This window comes from Canis lupus, chromosome 16 (genome assembly GCF_011100685.1).
Source record: "Canis lupus familiaris isolate Mischka breed German Shepherd chromosome 16, alternate assembly UU_Cfam_GSD_1.0, whole genome shotgun sequence".
Lineage (NCBI taxonomy): Eukaryota > Metazoa > Chordata > Mammalia > Carnivora > Canidae > Canis > Canis lupus.
In genome coordinates, this window is record NC_049237.1 from 29,938,295 (window position 1) to 29,961,613 (window position 23,319).

Consider the following 23,319-nt stretch of genomic DNA (forward strand, 5'->3'; position numbering starts at 1 on the left):
ATTTCAAACAAAATGTTACTTGTCTTAGTGATAGACACATTTTAAATATGTATTTCCCCCATCATCTGACTCCAATTCCTTCTCTCCTAAAATCATTTTAGGTGGGTGGATATAATGGATCTCATTAAAGTATTTTCACAGCTTACTGTATTAAGCATTAACCTTTATATTTGAAAAACAAAATATTTTACTTATTTTTAAGGGCCATAAGACTTTTTTTACTTTATTTTTTTGCCTTAAATAACTTTCTGCCAGCTATCAGAAAGACTAAAATTGAGTACGTCTTTGGCCCTCTTGTTACTTTACTATGATCATATAGTGAACACTCTAGGACATCTCTGTTCAGAACCAGGATGAGCCAGAAATAGAGATGTGTTTAGTCATTATATTTATTATACTATTCTTGAACATTTACTTTGTACCTAGTGAGCTTGATGGATTATCTCCTTTTAAAGACAGTTTCTTGACCAAGGTCACATGCCCAGAGAATGGCAGACTCCAGGATTACTATGTAGCCTGTGTTGATCTCCAACACATTTTGTTAACTACCATGCCTATTTCCTTTCTAAAATAAGGTAAAAGTGAACGCTCAGTTGCTTATTAAGTACCACATTAAGGATTTTACATGTATCTTTTTTTTTTTCCACTTAATCTTTACACTTTGGAAAGAATCTAAAATTCTATTATCATCCCTGTATACTTAAGTAGAAACATAAGTATTTTGTCTGATATTAAATGCTAAATGACACAGGCAGGATTTGAATCCGGGCTTTGTTACCATGTGGCAGATCTAAATAAATATTTTTGAATGAATATATAACCCTATCAGAGTAAATTTGATCAAATTCTAATAAATATTGGCTACAGGGAACAAACATTAGCCCAAAGTAGCTTAATCCACTCAGAACCAGTTCCTAGGTAGATGAAACATTTTTCAGACAAAACTTAAAAAAAATATTTTGAACAGTTTATTAGAGGCTCAAGCTGATATATTTTTATCCAAATGAGCTAGTTGTATCTGAATCTCTCTGCCAGCCGTAGCATTCTTTATAGTCGATCAACTCAGATTGGATTTATTTGCTCTATTAAAATAGTTCTGAAACTTTGGCTTGGTTCTTCCTAATCATACTGATTTACCTAGTTAATTAAAACCAATTCTCATTCTACCAGTAACTTAAATATATTCTAATTAGCTTTAAAGCATTGGAACCTCTCACAGCCACTTTGTGGATACTATCATCCCTGCTAGTCCTATAAGATGATTCATAAAAAGAATTACATGGTCCAAAATGTTTAGAAAATGTTATATACACTCCTCTTTTAGAGATCCACCATATACATTAGATCCATCATACGCTTAAAGGTTTTCAGAAATCTAGAGAATGCAGTTTCATTTTAGGGATGGTTTTCCAAATTTAATTTAATGAGCAGGGGTGGGGGTACAAAGCCTGCTATCTTACTATGCTAATTGTATTTTGTTTAAAGACAAATTTTGGAAAACACTGGTTTTAAACCAATTTGTGGCCTTCTTTTAATTTATGGCTAATTGAAATACGTCAGAAACCATCTTAAACTGGTTCTGACCGCTGTAAACAGTTATGATTACATTCTTTGGATCTTGGGAGCCTTCAGCATTTTTAAAACATTTTAAACAGATTCAGTCAGTGAAACTATCTGCAATGTGCAACATTGTACTTATTTTTGTAGCATTTTTCCAATGAAAAGGCAGAAAATTTCTATAGTGTCTGTAAAAAATAACCCAAGCATTTTGAGGTCTAAGGTGAATGATATCTCAATTACGTTAGGTTGGGATTCTCTCATGGTTTGTAAAACTACGCCCTAACTTGTGTGTATGCACGGTGGTGGTTGGGTTGAGAACCATAGGAGATAATCTCATTTTTGTTTCCAGTAGCTTCGTGGGGTCTAATTCTTGAGGCCACAAGGAGAAATTAGGTTCAATACGTTAATAGGTACTTGGAAACTGTCCTTGATGTAGAGGGAATTCCAGTTCCTGCTAGGATGTAGCAGAAAGTATATAGAGGGGGTACTCCTTAGGAAGATTTCAAATTTCCACTCATGGATATCCTAAAATGTCAATAAAAGACTCTTTATTCATAAATAACTGATATGCGGTAATTTACGTCTGTACATTTATCTTGAAAAGTCTGTAACCATCCAGTTGTTTGTTGTTGTTTTTTTTTGTTTTTTTTTTTTTTTTTTTTGCAAACTCTACATAAAACATCCAAACGGTCCATTTTGTTCAGTACAATATAACACAGCTGTTTGGCATTACCAAATATATATGTATATATATTTATAGATATGTACATGTGCTGAAAAAGAAGCCAGTGCAGCCTTTTCTAAGAAGTCCATCCAAGTATTTACTGTACAACATTCAGAATTTACATTGATAATACAAGGCACAAAAAGTGTGGTATGAAGCCAAGGCCATGCTTTATTCAAACTCTCCTCTGGCTTGCTCACTCCTTCAGCTTCATGTCAATTTAAGTGTTCAGTTCTGCTTTTTTTTTTTTTTTTTTTTCTTCTGGCTTTGAACACATCAAATAAAAGTTGAGAGTGGTATGGGTTGGAGATATGAATCACGAAAAAAACCACCGCTCCTCCTCCATGTACTTTCCCAAAATAAACAGAAGAAAACGAAATTTGTTTTAAAGTTCTTCATACAGAAATGGAGGTAAACAGTTACTCAGATTTGTTGAGTTTGGGTCAGGAGAATAAGCCAGTTTTCCTCTAATTGCTTCTATCTGCACTATTTCTGGGGGGACACTGTCTTGCGTGTACCAATTAGAAACAACTGTGAAGAATGGGAAATTTAAAATCTGTCTTAATTCCAATTTAGAAAGGAGAGAATTGTTTTCCTGACCAGAAAATTCCCACAATGAGTTTCACCTTCTTATAGAAATGTGTTGAATGGGAAGGGCCTGCATGATTGAGACTGGTCCCTCTAGAGGGTTTCTGATTGAAATTTTTTAACTACACTCTGATGAAGCTTAGATCACAGCCTCCCTGTAAGAGGTGATCTTACTTTAGCATCATCAGAGTTCGCTAATGGAGGGATATTGGAATTATTAGATCTATTTGTGATTGTAATGTCTGTTTCAGTGATGCGGGTCATAAGGCAAGATATTCTGCTTACGATTCCCTTAAAATATCATCTTCCCATAATTCAATAGAACCATTGTTAAATCTCTACCTCTTGTATCTCTTTAATTTGAAGGTACTTATACAATTTATGCCATTTTGGAATTTGTATGTAAATAATGCCTGCAATAGGGAAACACTCTTTGGGGTTAGCAAGATTTGAGGCAAAAGGACATTTCTGTCACAATCATGCCTTTTTTGTAAAAGTACTTAACACACATTTCCACTCATGCAAGAGTTACTTTACCCAATTTAGTGATCCATTTTATAATTCAAGGCGGTAACTTTTTGGAAAGGAGGATGTATCCTCTGCCCAACTCAATCATAGGGGTGGGGGAGGATATTTTTAAGCTTAGGCCTAAACATGAAGCTTACTGCCTTTTTAATCTTTGGGTTCAGATGGAGGGTGGACCCTAAGACATGAAGTTCACTGTCACCGTCTTAGGTCCACCTCATGAGGACATTCCAAATCCATGATCTTCACAGCAAAAGGAAAAAGCAAAGTAGCTGCTTCAAACACCACAATTATTCTATGTGAGTTAAATTTCCTACTTCAGATCACAGTACTACACACTAGTGACTAACAGCCAGGTCTAATTTCCATCCCCTTTTTATCTTTTGAAAAAAAACATAGCACACAAAATTGCCATTTTGCTCTTTTGCTGATGACCCTGGAATGGGGATGTGAGGAGTCCATGGTAGACGCTGGCTCTCCTAGAATTGCTTTTGCAAAGAACACCACATGCTGTCCATACAGCCAAACAGCTTTTAGAACTGCAGCTTTTGAAAGAGTATGGAAAGTAAAAACACAAAATATGTAACACGTCTAATATTAGCAACATTTTCACTTTGTGACATTCGACAAAATACATTTTGCTTGTAGTTCAGGAAAACTCTATGCAGACAAAACAGTGGAAGCTGCGGAAAAGGGTGGCCGTTCAGCTTTTGGCTACAGCATCGATTTTTCAAATACAGCGCTATGGCAACTAACACTGAAGGGCTAATAAAATTTTGTCACTATCTGTAGGACAACATTTTGCTCTCCCATTTGCTGCAGATGTGACCCCTAGTCCGGTCAATGGGAGATACCAGGATTCAGAACTTTGCAATGTTTCATGAGGAAAAGTAATGGAAATGGACCCCATGAGGGGCCATAAGAAGCAAGTATTTCAGCCCCGTCAGGTTCCCATGACCTTCCCAGATCTGGGACAGAGACCTTGGAGGGAATTTCACCTTCACCACATCTGAGAGTGATTATTTCACACCTTTACAGAAGGACTAAGGGATTGTGGTGAAAATGGCAAAAGGAAAAGCAAGCACGTTCAATGATCTTCTCACAGTTTGAAATCCATGGGTAAATTTGCCAGAGGTTTGGCAAGTGGAGAATACTATCTAAAATCCATTACAGATGGTCCCCCAGTTATGACAGTTCAACTGACAATGTTCTGACTTTATACGATGGTCCAAAGGTGATAGGTATTCAGTAGAAACTGTCCTAGCAACTTTGAATCTGGATATTTTCCTGGGCTAGCGATATGAGGGATGACTCTCCCGTGATGCTGGCTGGGCCCCGGGTAGCCACCGCCCCCCACCTGGTCAGCCATGACATCTCAAGGGTAGACCAGCAGGATGCTGGCAACCATTCCGTTGTTTGTTTCAGTACAGTATTTGATCAATGACATGAGATTTTCGACACTTCCTTACAAAGCAGGCTTTGTGTTGGATGATTTTGCCCAACTTGAGGCTAATGCCCATGGTCTGAGTGTGCATCAGCTAGGCTATCGGCTGTGGTATTTTTGATTTAACTATATTTTTGACTTACGATGGGTTTGTGAGGACATGACCCCATCATAAGTCGAGGAAGATCTATATACCATTTTCATATTCCACTTTGTGATGTTGAGAATTTTTCTCAAGGAAAATAGGGGCAACGAATCCAGAACTTTTAATCCAAAGAGAACCCTGGTTTAGTCATCTGACTTAATAACCCTTCTCAAAGTCAACTGAAAGAAAAACGTAGGGACCATGGCACAGGAGAACACCTGCATCTGGAGATAAAAATAATAAGAGAGAGAAAATTTCCCCTCTTTAAAGAGAATTGTGTCAATTCCTATTCATCTCTTACAAAAAGGCCAATAAAATTTTTGTGGGAGTACATCTGAGTTTTACGAGACTTTCTGCACCAGTAAATGAAGTTTGCATTTAAATCCATAGAGTGAGCTTCCTTTTGGCTTAAAGGATTTTGATGTAAACTGGTAAGACTGCACAAGCAATGTTGTAAAAACTGTAAATTAACTTTACGATGCAGCGGCAGTCTGGTACAGCTGTGAAGTGTACCTTTTGGTGGCATAATTTGAAGTCCTGTTTAAAGCATGACCATTAGACTTAAATGCCTTTGAGGACTGAAAGATTTGGCACTAAATGGGATATTTTGTAAAAATTTTAAGCAACCTGCCAAGTATTCAAGCCCATTTTTCATGTGTTGGTTCCTTTTACACTAGGACAATAAGACTTCTAAGGTAAGCACATGTACTGACAAGTGAATCTCTTTCTAGAGGGGCATTGGTGTTGTGATGGGAAAATATTAAAATAGAAAAAGGGTTTAAGGTCACAGTGAGTAACCACAAGTTCAAGTGTCAGTGAAGTCCATCTGATCTGTGATTTCCGCTCTTCCCTGACACCCCGACTCCCCAACCATGTCGGTAAATCTCGCAAACATAGGTTCTCTTTGGAATTCTACTGTAAAATAGGATCCTGATGTGCAACAGCCACAGAATTTCACATATTCCTGTAGAAATCCTATGTAGGATGCTAGCAGAAATAAAAGAAATGAAAAGAAGGAGTAAAATAGGTTGAAAGATGGATTCGAACCTTAGGCTGAAGTCAGCAGCGAATTGTGTTAATTTGCTTCCTTTGTTGTTCAATATGGTATGATGATCTTGTGAATTTATAAAAATCAAGCCACCCTCCCACCAGAAAAAAAAAAAAAAAAAGCCCATGGTTGGAAATTCTAGACGTTGAGGGGTGGATGATAATCTCTTAGCTTAAAATGATCTAGATTCTAGGGAAGATATTAAATTTTTTAAGATATTAAAAACATATCAGATCTAAAAAGGATCTATGTGGATTCTCGGGTTATATGAAGCAATCATATAAGGCCAGTTATAAAGGAAAAGGAAAAATGGGTAGGATGGTTTGTTTTAAAACAAAAGTCCTCCAAGGTGGAAACTTACAAAAGTTCTCTCTGATGTTTCCTGCAAATTATTATTAAAATCAACGCAGCTTCTTTCTGTATACTACCATGCCAATAAACTCTCTAGTTTACTTTGGGTGACTGACCATCAATTTCAACGTTGTTCTCTGGAAGAGCAACATTCTTGCTCTTCCAGAAATGCTAGCAAGGGTGTCAGATGATTTACCCTCTTCTGCTTTCTCTTTGCTCATCAGAAGGAATAAATAAGTAGAGCACGTTAGCAAAAGGGTCTTTGCTTGATCTAGAGAGGTATTTTGAAAATATGCTCAGCAGTTCTAAGAGGATTTGTTTGTTCTATATGATATGCCTTTGGCTCCTGAGAAAAGCAAGATGCTTTTGAATTTCATGTAGCAAAGCCTTTCATCCAATATAGGAGACCTATACCACACATTAGTTAGAGAAAATAGCTAATGCATTCAAGAGTTGCTAATGCCTTACTCATGGTTTTATAAATTACACCTATCTCTAGGCCTTTTTTACTTCAGTGGAGATTTATGTTTTGTTTTGTTTTGTTTTGTTTTACATGAGACTTACAAAAACATTAAAAAAAAAGATTGATCATAACCCCATTGCCAAGTACTCCCCAACACCCCCATTCCCTGACTAGATTTTATTTTAATGTAGCCAGCCTCTAAGTAGCTGATCAGTCTTGTAGATAATCTAGGTCCTTGACCTCGCCTGTTCTGATTGTGGGCAGCTGATTAAAACATCCACCAGAAGATGATCAGGAACAGATCGGCACATCTTTAGTCTGCCAGGACATCTTTTCAAAAACTATTTTATAGGATAAAAGATGGAGTAAAATGTTAAGGTGAGTTTCATGAATTATTGGTGGACTTCAATTCTCCACAACATCATTGCCTATTTTTTTTTAAAGAACCATAAAGCAAGAGTCCCATATTAATAATCCTGTAGAGAAAGCATACCTAGTGAGGTTGAGTAATCAGAGCTTAAAAGCTTCCAGAACAATGCATGTGGTTTCTGGGACATTGTGGTAGACCGTATTCCTCATGTCTATTTACTCCTATCATTTAGACCAAAGACTATCTGCTAATTTTCCAAGAAGCAGAAGCAGAAGGAGGATGCCCTATAGCCCTATGGAAAGATTTTGTGACAACATAGTATCAAGGTGGCTAGAAATTTTCAAGAACCTGGATTGAAAAGTAGAACAGGACCCCTCATCCCCTCATAAAAATGTTTAGAGAATGGGTCAACACCTCTATCCTAGAATTATAGCTTATCTGAGGCCTTTGGCATCTGCAGTCCCTGTCCTATTTTGGGCTCGATTTGATACTCCCTCCCCCCAAATCCAAGTAATAAGCTGTGTTCTAATAGCACTTTGCACCTTGAGTGGCTGGGCTGGGAATAGAGGGTTCTGCATTGTTGAGTTAGGAGAAGTAAATTTCCATATTGAGAAGTAATTAGCCTCCTTGAAACCACTCCTATGTTCTAGGTAAGGAAGGGGAAGAAAGAATGTGGGTAGATTTGTCTCTGGGAGAGAATGAAGGTGGCATACACAGCAAGAACTAGTTTGTGGTCCATCTTACCTTCTGATCTTATTTCCATTAAGTGGTTAGGATAAATAGAGAATCGGTGCTGGTGTGATGTACTCAGAGTCTAAATTCTAAATGCCTTCCTTGACATTACCAAAGTCCTACGAATGGGTTGGCAACCCCATTTCACTTAGAAAAGCCAGTTTTACAATGATTGTTGACATCACTGGATGCCAGTTGGTAGACAAGCCTGACAATCTGGTACCAGAATCAGCTGGCCCTTTGGGGCACATCATTAAAAACCTGTTTTGAGACATGCACGATTCAATCTTTGCCTTCCTGGCTTTATTGTAGCTCATCTTTCCCCCACAATTGCTTTGATCTAACTATGCCCTCACTTTATCCTTACCACTCCAAAGCTCAGAAAGTTCATCAAGTGTGAACCCAAGTGTGGATTCAGATGAGACAGTAGAGCCCTCTTATATTTAAGAGAGCTTGTACTCTTCCCTATTAACATATTATACCTATATAAAATTCAGTTTCTTCAACCAGGGATTCTCACTGATTGTAAATGAAGGCCGAATTCTCCAAATGCCACTGGGCAGAAAGCTGTCTCTTTCCCATTTAAAGCAAATGTCCAGAAGCTGGCCATCACTGTCTCATGAGCGATCGTGGACTAGAGTCCATTTTGCCTGCTGTAGTTGAAGTCGGCTTCATCGAGCTGGGATTCTGCAATGTTGGAGAGTTTCGTGTGTGTCCTCCCAATTTCTTCAAGGGCACAGGCCAGGGAGTCAAGATCACCATCATGCTGATGACGAGCTTCCCACAGGTTCAAAATGACAGCAGATGGACTACTTTGTGTAGCAAAATAAGACAAATTCCTAGACAGAGAGATTTAAAGAAAGAAAGAACAACAAAAATGAAGACGGAATTAAAGAACAAATAAAAATCACTATAAGGAAATTAAGAATGACTTGCAGTGGATATTCTTACAATAGGAGTAGTATGTAAATGGGAGCCAGGGACAGGTCTCCAAATGACGTTGGGATTGCTCAGATTTGATCTCTCTCCACCTCCCTCGAACTCAGTGCATCAGAAATGGTTACCACTCCTGTATTTCCAGATTGTCCCCCTTTGTAACTATAAAAAGTATCACTGGGATTACAAACGACCTTTTTAATCTCTCATACTGTGACATTTATTTTTGACTTTTCTCTTTATGTTGTTGCTTGCTTTTTGACATACTCAGTCTTCCTTTGCCCTTTGAGCCATTAATGCTGACTTAGGTAATACTTTGCTTTTTGCTTTCATTCAATCTATTCTCTCCATTGGGAAGACCCATTTCCTTCTTTACCCTCTGTTTATCAAGATCGTGCCTGGTTCAATTCTCCTCCACTCTTTGTTCAAAATGCTTTATTTTTTCTCTGAATTCTTTCTACTGTTGTGTTTAAATTTTCATATGAATAGGTTGGTTATATATTTCATGTGAGTTTTGCCCACCCAGCATGATTACAGACATCTGAAGGGAAAGGATCATAGCTAATAATCTTCTGATTCTGCAATAGTCCTTATCATAGTACTATGAGAGGTGTTTATTCAATATCCATTGTCTTGAGTAATTAATTGCTATGAGCTTTTTTTTCAGGTGATACAGGATCTTCAGTGAAAACAAATGGTAACCTTTTGGACAATGACTCTGCTATGATGAAGATTAAGACAACACAAAAGATTAAAGGTCACACAATTTTTCATAGGCACTTTTACATCAGGGATAGAAATGTCACCTTTGGTAAAATTTTGATAAGCTGAAAAGATCTTTGAGAGTCAACCAAGAATTGCGTATTTTGAGGATGGCACTACTTTCCCTCACCACATTCGGCAGTCACAGAGTAGACTCATGTAACGAGCACTTGGAAGAGAAGACACGCTTTTAAGGGCACATTACCATTTACAAGCACCACACACACATATAGTAATTTTGAGTGAATAAAGTGCTGTTTTATTTAAAGGTCTCAAGGGACTCCTTAAAGCCAGTTTGGTTGCCAAATAGCATGAATATCAGGGTACTATATATACTTTCTGCTACATCTGAATCTGATTGAGAGAGGGAGAAGGCCAGCTTAAAAATGTTCTTTCTAGCTTCTTTTATCTTCTTTCCTTATTTCCCTTGCCCCTTCCACTCACTTGGAATCAAATATAGTTACTTCTACACTAATAGAAATGGCAAATCAAATGGCTTGGACAATTGAAGGGATTCTGGTTCCTTTTATTTAAGAACTTTGTTTTGAATATTGTCACTTCTTCCTGGTCAGGGCCAACGTTTGTAGAGCAATCTGCTACATCTCTAGGTCTGTTCAGTCAACTGACCCACCCCTCCCAACATCCAGGCAGAATGAGAACGGAGGGAATAGCTGAGAAAAAGGCAAACTGAGAAAGTAGGGGTGGGTTAACTCTGGGTAGGCTGTGTGACAATCTCTTCATTTCCCTTTTGAGAATAAAGACCATAAACACATGTTTGTTCCTGGAATGGATAAATATTTCTGTTCTCCATTGTTGTTTCAAAAAGAAGAACAAGAAAAAAGAGAAGCATAGATTTCTCATCATTCTATTGAAGGTTTATAGTTTGTATTTGCCCTTGAAAAACAATGGACTAGTGTCCCATTAGAATAACTAGAATCCTTGTGATCTTTTCAACCCCCAAATTAGGCTTTTTTCTATACCAGGGCTCGACAAATATTTCTATGAAGACCAAATTATAAATATTTTTGACTTTAGGGGTCATATGTGGTCTTTATGTGGACTTTAGAGGCCAACTTTGTTATGGTAGTGTGAAAGCAGCCATAGACAATACATGTGAATGAGCATGACCACGTTGTAATTAAACTTTATTGACAGATACTGAAATTGGAATGTCTTACAGTTGTCATGTCACACAATATTCTTCTTCTTTTTTTTTTTTTTTTCCTGACCATTTAAAAATCCTAAAACCTTTCTAGCTTCTGGCCTATAGGAAAGCAGGTGGTGGGCCAGATCTGGCTTTTAGGCTGTAGGGCTGATCTCTCTCCTATGTTGTCTTACAACCAAGCTAGATTTCCAGAAGTGGTAACGATTTGAGAGAAGATTAGACTGAACTTTTCATTTTGTGCTGCATTTGAAAATGAGTACCCCGAGGGCTAAAGTGGTTGAATCCACAAGTTACACATCCTGCCTCAAGCACTTTGAAAGCTTCATCCTCAGTAAATGTTCAGGGATCTTTGACATTTCAAGACATGACAAGAAGACCTGGGCAGGAAAATGCAATAATAAAACTCTGGGAGAGGCGTACAGAATATGCTTTGGAGGTCGGGATGAATCTTTGTCCTAACATGATATTAAAAGTTCATGAATCTGTGGTGAGTATGGGAGTGGGCATGGGAAGGTGTTCTAAGTAAGTATACCTGCCCAGAGGAAGAGGAGCAGGGATGGTGAATGGCTCCTGTCAGCCATTAGGTTCTCAAAAATCCCGCAAATGTTCTGATTTGTGAATAGGCAGCCAGGGCTAAAGCAAACTAAGTGATCAAGAGAGGCAGAAATATAATTCTCACTTGGCACAGGTCTCTGAACATATTGTAACAAGTGAAATGTGCTCCCCAAAGCATGGCTCAGATTTATACTCTATACAAGCACATTCATCATAACATACACAAATCTCAAATTCCACTTAATTTTAGTAGATACATACAGGAACATAATCAGTCTTATTAAAAATGATTCAGTTAGCTTTGTGATAAACAGACCTCCTATTAAATTACCTTTACTTGTCTACACCAGAATAATTAGTATATAAAAGATCCTAAAACCCTTTTTTTAAATTTATTTATGATAGTCACACAGAGATAGAGAGAGAGAGAGAGGCAGAGACATAGGCAGAGGGAGAAGCAGACTCCCAAGATCCTAAAATCCTAATGCAAAAGGCTACTCCTCCAAGATAGTTGGATTATTTTAACTGGTTATATATGTGCAAATGCACTGATTTTTGTTTTGTTCTGAAAATTTGTATACCATGCATCTGTTTGGTTGTTTCCATACTGCCCTTTTGAAATTATTCTGATCCCAACCTATGTGACCCATTTCTCTTCATAATGGTGGTGCATTTGGACACTAGCACACACAATTCAGGGAATATTATTACTACTAGAGAATAGAATTCATAGCAATAGTTGGTATTAAGCAATTTTCTGATTGTCTTTGATTTTTTTTAATGAAACCAGAACATTTAGCAAAAGTAGTAGTCCTGAAATTTAAGTGGATGCCTCAAAATAAAACTTATTTTTTTCTTTCTCTTTGAAATATGTTTAAAGAACCGAATGTTTATTCTGGTCTTAGATGCTTCAAATTATTAATCTTTTTACATTCTGAACTCTGGGTGACCTTTTGTCGTAGCCTTTTTGAATTCTGATAGACTGAAGTTATTTTTAAAAAAATGGGATTTTTATTTTTGTGGTGTCATAAAGATGCTGTATATTATGCAGATAAGATTACTCTTAAATTTTAGGAATTACTTTAGAATCCTTCTAGGTCTTCAGGTTTATTTGTCCTAAGCTTTGAAGATTGAATGGCTTTATCTTTTCATTTGGAACTCCCACTAAAATAGTAAACTATAAAAAAAAAATACATGCTAAGACAGTTGGACAAATTTATCCGTCTTAAGTTTATTGAGTAATAATGGCTTGTGAAATTTAATTTTGTTTCATTAAACCTACATGCCTTCTATTCACCTGAGTTCTGGGGGTGTGGGGATTGGTGTTGTTTTATTACATGATGACTTTCCTCTGAGACTTTCCTATCCCCATCCCTCATCCTCAATTAAAATCCCATGCTTTAGGTGGAAGCCAGGACAGAACTGGGAGCATGAATCTTTACCTTAGCAATTTCACTAGCTAGACACAGGCCAACCTATAATGGTGTATATGGTCAAAAACCAAATTTTTATACAGAATCCCAGTTTTCAAAATACATCTTCAAGTTAATAACCATGTTAAACTAATCATGGAGATTAGGTTAAAATTTGAGTATTTCTGGAAATCATGACTGTGCCTTCTGTTTCCTTTTTTTGCATGCGAGGAGGAGGGGAGAATGAAGGGATCATGATCCAATATCTTTATATCCCATCATACGGAGGGCTAGTTTTCTGAAAAGGAAAAGTGGCTGGTTGTCCCTCTCCTGAAAATTCAGAGATAGTGCCTTTTCTTAAGTACTAGAAAGCAGCATTCAAATGTAAATATCTCCAGGATTTACAAATCTTCAATCAGTTAACACAGAGATAAGAGTCCTGGGGTGCAGAGTAGGAGATGGGAGGCAAGGAGGCACAGGTCTGAGGCCCAGGGAAAATATCCCAAGGGCACAGTGCGCTCACACTGGAGTTGGCCTGGCTCCGTGTTCTTCTGTCAGGTTGTGTGTGTTGCCTACAAGGAAGGGCCTCCCTTTCATACTAAATTCATACTGAATTCCAGATAACAAACTCTGAATCCTGCTATGATGGGGGCTGATCGCAAGCTGTGAGCTCTTCTTTGTCATTAACTGGGAGAATGGATTTCCTACCGAAATATAGTTGGGGAACCACATTAGAACTGCAGCTGAATGTCGTGGTTAGCACAGAAGACACCCTCATGGCAGGGGAATGCTGCAAATTCATGCAGAATTTAGGATTTCACCCAACGCCTTCAAGTAGAAGGGGGAGGGGCATTTGTACCTGTGACATGAGAGGCACCGACCATGTTTATAGTTTACAAACTTGCTGTTTACATCTAAGTTACCTGAATTGTGTTAGCCTTTAAAAAGCCAATTTAAAAAATATCTTCTCAAGTAGGCTTGTCGTATAGAAAGTGAAAACGAAGTTTGGCTGTCTCTAACAAAGCGGGAGCCATCATTTATAGGAACTGTGCCTAATCCTGTCATTAGTGCCAAGTTGGGAAGTGAAACATAGCCCTCATGCAAAAATATTAATGTCCCGGCTATCATCCTAATTGTCTCATTTAAGGAAAGCCTCTGTGACCCAAACCAACCTTCCGTATGGTTCTTTCGAGGCCAAGAGAGGAGAAAAGCCATTCATATTGAACAGCAGTATTGGACACAACACCAGTGCTTGTTCCTTCCATCAGGCTTCCATCCCCAAATTTCAACCTCACTTGGGTACTCAACAAACCGCAAAGCTACCCTTGGGAGAGAGTCAAGTCGGTGTTTCATTTTCTAAAGGCTAAAAGATGCAGGCCATGATACCATCTCTGCCTCGCGTCCCCTTGCCTTCAAGAGAAAGGCAGCTGGCACCCACAAGGACAGGGTCCAGGCAATGGAAACCATGGAGTTCCACTGTCTTGCCTTAAAAACAGGTGCATTAATCCTTTGAGGGCAATTAATTTGACAATGAAATTCCCCTTAGTATTTCTTTTTGTCTATTCTATTAACTGGTTCTTGAAGGAGAAAAACAAGGCTTTTTTCTTTTTCTTTTTCTTTTTCTTCTTCTTTTTCTTTCTTTCTTCTTCTTCTTCCTTCTTCTTCTTTTTTTCTTCTCCTTCTCCTTCTCCTTTCTTCTTCTTCTTCTTCGTCAAACATTTAAAGACCTGGAGCTTTCAGGGCCACCCGTGAGTTGCCAGAGAACAAGGCTGGCTGTAGACCCTGTGTTCAATTCTCCAATTTCATTCCTGACAGGATGACATTGTCTATGACAATTCGTCATATTTGGAAGTGAAGGACAATGAAAACTACCAAGTTGAATTTTTAGTTTTCTTTGAATCGGGAAAGATCAAGGAAAAAGAGGTATCATTGAAACTAATTTTCCCCCTCATAACCTTGAGACATTTTCAGCATTGTGAGGATGAAGGACATTGACCACCCATTTGTTCCCAACAGAAGACCACTGTGTTAATGCTGAATAAAAGAAGTGTCAGGGGTGTCTGGGTGGTTCAGTGGTTGAGCATCTGCCTTTGGCTCAAGTTGTGATCCTGGGTCCTGGGATTGAGTCTCACATCGGGCTCCCCATAGGAAGCTTGCTTCTCCCTCTGCCTATGTCTCTGCCTCTTTCTGTATCTCTCATGAATAAATAAATCAATTATTTAAGAAAAAAGAGGAAAAAGGAAATATTTAGACTTCTCCCTTTGCAAAATACTCAGTATGTGTTTCGCTAAAACCTTGCAAATCACTGAAAAGAAACAGTTAATCTCTTAAAGGATACTCTAATGAATTAGGTTAAAGTCCTTCCTATAATTTAATTTTCTCAAATGATGCAAACATCACATTCAGGCATACTGATGCTGCCAGTATTTTTCAGAACTGTTGGAGACTGCTCTTCTGAAGGAGATTATTTAGACAATTAAAAAAGGGCCTTGGCATGTCCGTCTTCTCTGAAAACTCTATTAGCCTAAGGGGGGGGCGGGTAGCCTGTTATTCCTTCCTAAACCAGCACAAACTCTCCCCTTGCCTAGAAGGAATGTAGTTGCCCTTGTTACAGGCCCCTGGGGCTGGCGGGAGCATGGCTTTGATTCTCTCAGAGGAACATTAAGAAGTTTCTTTTCCACATTGCCTTTAGGATGGACACCTGCCACTTTTAGGATGGTTTATAGCTAGTTCGTGGCTACACTTGTCCCAAGGCTGTTTCAGCTTCACATTAGTGGGCAGTTTCAGGAGTCATTGACCTCGGTGGAACGAAATGCAAACACCCACCACTTTGCCATGTTGGGTTGTGAAGGCTCACTCTAAAGACTCTTAGCATTTCACTGCCTCCATAAGCCTCCTGGGCTACAAGCAGAAAATCTGATTTGGATGTCACTCTATTTGCTTCCAAGGACTTGTGTAATGCTATCCCTCTGTATATTAACTTCCCTTGGAAGAGTCATAAAGGTGGTTTTGTTTGGGAAATGACAGCCTCACATCCATTTTTATTACTTAAAGGTAAGGATGTGTTTTCTAGCCTCTAGCCGGCACACCAAAGCGGAGTTTGGTGTCCTCACAGTAAATCCCAAACCACGGGAATGAAAACAGCTAGTCTCCATGGTCACTGCATGACCCCCCTCTCAGTGACCTGCCTGGGAAGCAGGCATCCTGTATGGATTTTGTTCTCCTCTTCCTCTCTCACCTCAAAAGGCAGCTGGTACTGGGGCTGCTCTACTTCTGGTGAATTCTCAACAGTTATTCCAAGACAGATGAGGAAGCTGCCTTGTGACCTTCCTCTGTCCTCTTCCACTGTCCTCTGGCCATTTCACTGTTCCTGTATATCCAATTAAGAAGGTGGACAGAGGGAATGAAAGGATATGACCTCAATAGGAGAAGATTCTGTTTCTCATTAGAGGGCCTGGTGGCAAAACTAGTTATATAGTGAGGCTTATCAGCCATGAGGTTTGAGAAATTTGCTCGCAATTGCTACACCATCACCAATGAACATTAACGGCCAAAATGAACTATTTTAACCTCTGACCAATGAGAAATATGTTTCAGTTAACCCTTGAACAATGTGGGGAGTTAGCTCCCCACCCACCCCACCATACAGTCGAAAATTCAGTATGACTTTTGATTCTCCCAAAGCTTAAGCTATTACTAGCCTATTGTTGACTAGAAGCCTTCCTGATGACATAAGCAGCTTACACATATTTTGTATGTTATGTGTATTATAGACTGTATTCTTATAATGAAGTAAGCTACAGAAAAGAAAATGTTATTAAGAAAATCATAAGGAAGAGAAAATACATTTATAGCACATTTAGGGGGGAAATCCACATATAAGTGAACTGTGCAGTTCAAAGGTTCAACTGTGTTGTTCAAGGTTCAACTGCGTACTATTATGAAAAACCGTTAATAAGATGTAATTATGTGCTTCTTTCCACCTTGGCACCCTCTCTTCCATCTCGGCTGCTTCCCCTCCGCTCACACTCCCATATCTCATGCTCTTTATCCAGCAGCTGTTCCCATAGCAACATGGTCAAGCTGGCTGTGTTTTCACAAGGGTTTCTGGAATATGAAAATCATGAGGCCTTAAAGAAGCATGATCTAACAGCAGAATTTCGGGGACTGTGTAAGAGCTGAGAGCAAAGACAGGAATCCTCTCTAATGTTAGCCCTGTGAACTGTTTTCCTTTGAGATCAATTTTCAAAATCCTTTGATGATTATTCCTATCAATTCTATTTATTAGGAAAGAAGTTTCTGAGGTCAAGCATCATTAGTATCCAATAAAAGAGTTCATGTCATTCATTTAAAGATTACTGAATTTTCCCTGTAAGTAGAGAATACCATCTTGGTGGGTTTAGCCACAAGTGAGAATACAGAGTGTGGTCATCACAATATAAAGTGCTATGGAAGTTTAGATATGGGAGAAATCTTTTGGCTGAAGCAGTTAGTTTCCAACATTAATCTGTTTGGTCCTTAGCGATACTCCCCACCATCTACTTCCATGCCATCAATTCTTTATTTCTCAGTGCTACCCACCTACCAATCACATGGGGGCCAGGAGCACTGAAGTAGAGGGTTGTTGCAGCTGAATTTAGAGAACAAATGTGTAATCTCAGCTTTGAAATTCAGCAAGTATGGACTCTGAGTAATAGTCAAAGTTTGCTCACAGAATCTATAATTGCAACTGTTCTCTATGACATTCTTTGCTAGGCTGTGGAGCTTCTTTGGCGGGATCCATATGCCAGGCAAGTTGCAAGGCCACCTGTGTTGCCGCCTCATCGCACACACCACTGACATCTCTCACATTCTCATCCATTGCTAAGCCTTTCACTTGATATTCCAAGTCTTTTCCCCTATTCAGATCTAAGTAGAAACTTGTTTGGCAAAAAGGCAGATTATCATCAGTGACATCTGCATTTCACCAAAAGGAGGCTATGAGAGCATTTTCACGGCAATAAAATAAAAGCAAATACTTCCTTCCATTCCCTTTGAAGAGTCTTTCTTCCTAATTGAGGGCTTTGGTTTTGCAAGCTTTTGGAGATTTGGAAATTGAAAGGAGGTGAGGAGAGTCAGGTGAAAAGTGCTGTCATGAGATCAAGGAAGGTGAATTCTATAACAGCCTGTGTGCTTTGTCATCATCTTTCTCTTATGATCCCAGAGTTGATGGGATCTCAAGCTATGGGACAGCTCTCTTGCTCAATGATATTGGCATACTGACAATGTCAGGTTTTTGTATTTTAACACACAATAATGATCAGTTCCATGCTATTATTTGTAACCATAAGAGAGCCTGGCCAGTGATTTGGGGTTACACGATAGGAAGTTGTGACAAGTTGCATCTGAAAATCCCATTCTTCTCTGTTACGTAAGGTTTTTTCCCATGTAGGAGAGGACGGATTTTTGGTACAGTAATGAAAACCTAAAAGGAACTTGACAATTTCTGCAAAATGAGAATGAGCTAACATGGTGCAAGGTGGTTTTCAGTAGTCTTTACTCTACTCTGCTTCTGTGAATACACTGGTGGCCCATCTGCTGGAACTAACCAGGCTGCAGGTCCTATCCTATGTTCCTCTCCCCACCACCCCCGCCAAGCTTGGATGCTGAGCTGACTCAGGAGCCTCATCTCTGGGTATTACAATATCCTATGGAAGTTTTACTAAATGAGGGTGGATTTATTTAAATTAGGAGTCAGGTAACTACATTCTATAGGGTAAAAGCAAGTTGTTGCCTGTTTTTATAAAGAAAGTTTGTTAGACAAATAGGCATAGCTGTGTTTCATGTATTATCTCTGGCTCATTCTCACTGAAGAAGCAGGGCTGAATGGTAATTATCACAGATCCTATATGGCCTGAACTATTTGCTATCTGCTTAAACAGAAGGAAGTTTGCTGATTCTCAATGTAAACCATTCTCATTCCATAGTTAGACTACTTTGGGAGAGTTAAGGACCTGCCATTCACTGAAGTTGCATACGTCCACCAAAGAAGACTGAAAGATAGCAGGTTACTTGTATTCATGCCCCCCATCTCCACCATTTGCTATTAGTGAAGACTGCAAAGAGTGACAATGATTGAAAATCAACATTTTTTGGGAACTGTGTTAGAAACTGCATAAAGTAGGTCATTTGTATTTCATATGTCAAGGAAATGTAGGCTTTCCTGTAGAAGGGCTCTTAGGGAAACCCCAGAGCAAGCAAACAGGCACACCAAGTATTCACATATAAGGATCCCGGACACTGGAAGGGCATTCTGTTCTCATGAAGCCACTTCCTGCTTGTGAGAACCCAGACACGAAAGGCTGTTGACCTTCATCGCCCAGTTTGAAATGCATTTTCCCTACTGTGCAAGGGCCACAACTGATGATTCTGGGGCACTCGTAGTTCTCATAGGAAGACTGTAAGCAGAGAATGAAAGGAAAAAGGCAGGAATGAGTGTAGACTCATTCAGCAAATGAACCATAACTTTTGTGGATCCACAGATCCTTTGTGGCAATTATTTTCATGTGATTGGTGAATTAAAAATCATAAACTCTCATGGCCAGAATGGACTAAGGAGTTGATGTAGTTCGAATTCTACAAATTGCATTTGTGGAGAAGGAAATAGGACTGGTAAGTGATGTGTTGAGGCAGATTGGTATGGGGTTGTAGAACCAAGGATGCCTTACAGGGTCCCATCCACCGCCTACCCTTTTTTCTTTGCAAACCAAATTCTTATTCTCAGGTTTTTCATTCTTGTCCCTGGGGGTGATCAGAAAGTGAGCTTGACATAGTCATGGTGTTCATGGGTTATAAATGAGACATCTTCTTCCTTTGTCAAAGTTGCTGGGAAATAGTCAACCTAATTTTTTTTCCTGTACACTCAAACATTTTTGTGTTCTTTCATTTTCAATATATGACTCTCAAGAATGTATCTATTCTTTCTGGGCTTGTCTGTCTCTGCAAATTCCATTTTCTTTTACAGCAATGCATCGTTCCCTGATTTTCTTCTCTGAGTCTGACTGCTTTCTAGTTGGGTCCTTCGTTCCTGGATTCTGGATCCCTTTTGAAACAGGGAACGGCACTCTATCATTTCTTGGCAGACACCTACCTCCCCTTCAGAGAAGAAAGAGTCAGGTAGGATGTCTGTGAAAATAAAGAACACAAAATGGAAATGATAGAGCAAGCCAAACAGTAAGGAAATAAGGCTTTGCCTCAAAAAGGAAAAAAAAAAAGAGTAACAGAGAAGAAGGGATGTGAAATGGTTCTGGCAAAACTTGTTCTCTTTTCTAATCATTCTGGGGCATAAGGGGAGGTCAGGGTGGGGGACCAGGGCCCTCTCCCTGCTAGTTATCCTACAAGTCCAGCAGGAGTTGCCTGCCCATTGGTGCGGCTCGGGATGCCATCACTCTTTTTTCTTCTCATCGAAAGTAATCCAGCCCATTATGAATCTCTCTATTCAACTCTCAACTACAATGTTAGTATAGTAACGGGAGTCTGACACAGAGGCATGCACTTGCACTTTTGTAGGCTGAGCAAGTCCCCATTAAAGGTTAAATAACACATAAGGTGGTCTGATGCTAGGGAGAGGGTTTATGCAGCTTACTTGTTTGTTTCTATTATCACTGGCTCAAGACCATGCTAGCATCTCCAAGTACCAAGATGACCCAGTCTCTACCCCCATTTGGGTGGGCCAAATTAGCCAATCTAATGATGGATCAGGACCAAAGTAAGACTTTTCTATGACATTCCCAAAGACAGAGTGGGTGGAAGGAAATGCCACACACAGGGTCCTGTTCTTGTTCTTTGCCTAGCTACATAGCTAGGCCTCACGTGAAATACAGCCAGAGGGATCTATAAAGGCATCAGGGTCTGGAAACCATGTGGATGCACCCAACCCCCTTTGTTTTTCAAAACTGTCAGTAACCTCTTTCAAGTTTACCCCCAATTACCTGTTGATGCTGTTTTTCTGTGCTAACATCTGCCAGTCCTTGCCTTTGGCATTGGGAGTATCAAATGTAGCACAGATCCGCTGTCTGATGGAGTAGGGGATTTTGAAGGCTTTGGGACCAGTCTGTGCAGGGAAAGTGCTATCCTCTTGTGCAAAGAAAGTGATGGTTTCTCTTTCACTCTATAAACAAAGAAAGCATGGTCAGATCTAAATGGAAGTGTTACTGGTCAACACTTTTATTTTTTTAAGAAAATCTGTTAACACACATGCACAAAATGCTTGGCTTCTGTCATGGACTCTGTAACATACATTGAAATGTTCCCCTTTCCTCTAAAATAGTAAATAACTTCTCTAATAGCCTAGTGAATCATGAACTGGAGATTTACAACAGTGCCTTCCACTCGAGGGAGTCATAATCATCAAGGAGATGTCAGGTGACAGCAGAATTAAACCTTTTTTTTTTTTTTTTTTACTCTCAGGGATGGATCTAGAATCAGTAGAAGTCCCCAAATGACAGATTTCAGTTCCATGAAAAGAATGACCCTGGTGATAGTCAGAGCTGACCAAAGATGAATAAGCTAATTAAAGCTGCTGGCTGGGCAGGTACCCAACAGGAAAGCTACAAAGAGCAAATGATTGTTTACTGATCAACTTTAAGTTTGTGTTGCCCTGTTCTGGGATGTGAAGTGTGTGATTCCATAGTAAATATTCTGGTCTTGTTTCAGAATTACATTGCTTTGGTCATATACAAGCCAGCGAGGAGTCAGTGAGGAGGTCTAGAGCCTGTGGAGTGGCACAGGCTGGCCGGCTTCTGCCTGCTGTCTTCCCACCCCTGCCTTCTGATTTAGAGATCCAGGGAGGACTGGTTATTTCAGTGCATGCCAGAAATCAGATCATCATCTCCAACATAAAACCATATAGACATTGGTCAAATTAAAGTGGCTGCTGATAAGTTTATGTGAACCAACAGAATTTTAAAGCCTGAAAAGTATCTGACTGAATCCTTCCTGCAACTATGATATGCTACAAGTCACAAGGGTTTCTGTAAATGTCACTAAGGCCTCTATAATCAGTTGACTATGAGTTGACCAAGAGAGATTTTCCTGGGTGGGCCTGACCTAATCAGGCCTTAGAAGAGAGAAGAGGCAGCTCTTATCTGGAGGCAACTCTCCTGCTGGCCTGGTAGAAAACAAACAGCAAGGCTGTGAACTGTCCATAGAGCAGGATAGGGGGCTAGGGTCCAAGGGCATCCCCTAGGAGCTGAGAGTGACTCCAGTCTAAGAGACAGCAAGAAAATAAGGACCTCAGTCCTCTAGCTACTATTATTGGCCAATAATCCAAGTAAGCTTGGAAAAGGACTCTGAACTCTAGCCTAGAACATATCCCCAGCCACTACCTTGATCTCAGCCTTGTGAGATCCTAATCAGAAAACCTACGGGCACCTGGATGGTGGTTAAGTGGTGAAGTATCTGCCTTCAGCTCAGGTCATGATCCCAGGACTCTGGGATTAAGCCCCACATCAGGCTCCCTGAGCCTGCTTCTCCCTTTCCCCCTGCCTGCCACTCCCCCTGCTTGTGTGTGCAAGCATATGCTCTCACTCTCTGTCATAAATACATCTTAAAAAAAACCAAAACAAAACAATTATGCCATGCCTAGACTTTCAACCTACAAAAAATGTGAGACAGTAAATAGGCATTGTTTTATTCTGTTAAGTTTATGGTAATTTGTCATATAGCAAAAAAGAAAATATAATAATAATATAAAGAGAACTTAAAGCATCATGTCTGAGATGGGGTTAAGGGACTTGGTTAGGACTGTTTAAACCACAAGAAACTGTCCTTCATGGTAGGACTTTGTCATCTCGTGTTTTCCTTCAAGGTAACACGTGCCATTTCTGAGCTGTTCTGTGATCCTGCCTTCAAGTTTTTTTGAACCTTAACACCTCTTCCTACTTCGGGCACCAGAGCCAGGAGAGCCCTTCCTGGCAAGTGCCCAGGCTCACATGGCTATAAACCTTTAGACTCAGTAAGTCTTATGTCTTTAAGAATCTGTTAATTGAGGAAGCTGGTTCACACAGAGATCTTATTAATGATTGATAATATGTTTTGATATTTCATAACCATTTGACAAAGTTACATTTTGAGGGCTCTATCTTGGAAACACAGTGCCTTTATGCAGTATTTCCAAAAGGGTATTTCAGAAGATGTTCCCAGAAAGAGCAGATCTATGGTCAAATACATTTGGGAAATGCTGCATATTATATCTTCTGCTTGGAAATTCAAAGTACATATTATCATATTAAATAGATTCTACTTACTGATTTTAGTTCTATTCCTTCAGAATATTATAGAACAACACTCATCAAAATTCTTCCAGTATTTCATGATAGCATGGGATAATAGAAAAGCATAGTTTTAGAGGTAGAGAGACCTTGCTTTGGAAGATGCTTTTATACTTCCTAGATCAGTGACCTTGGATGCTTCATGATGCTTCTGTCTCAATTTCCTAATCAGTCTTTGGCCTTTTTTATAGACCCCACAAAAGTTATGAAATGTAGCGAAAGTTACCCA

General features: G+C 39.3%; 1 protein-coding gene across 9 annotated transcripts in view; it reads right to left on the reverse strand.

Moving 5' to 3' along the window:
- Nucleotides 1-2,081: 2,081 nt before the first annotated feature.
- UNC5D (unc-5 netrin receptor D) overlaps nucleotides 2,082-23,319 on the reverse strand; it is a 529,465-nt gene continuing 508,227 nt past the window's right edge. For all 9 annotated transcript variants that reach the window (XM_038560130.1, XM_038560132.1, XM_038560129.1 and 6 more), the window contains 2 exons: nucleotides 20,751-20,929; nucleotides 2,082-8,789 (listed from right to left, as the gene is read on the reverse strand). In XM_038560130.1, coding sequence (XP_038416058.1) covers nucleotides 8,585-8,789; nucleotides 20,751-20,929 — 384 coding nt within the window. In that variant the 3' untranslated portion in view covers nucleotides 2,082-8,584. The remainder of the gene's footprint in view (nucleotides 8,790-20,750; nucleotides 20,930-23,319) is intronic.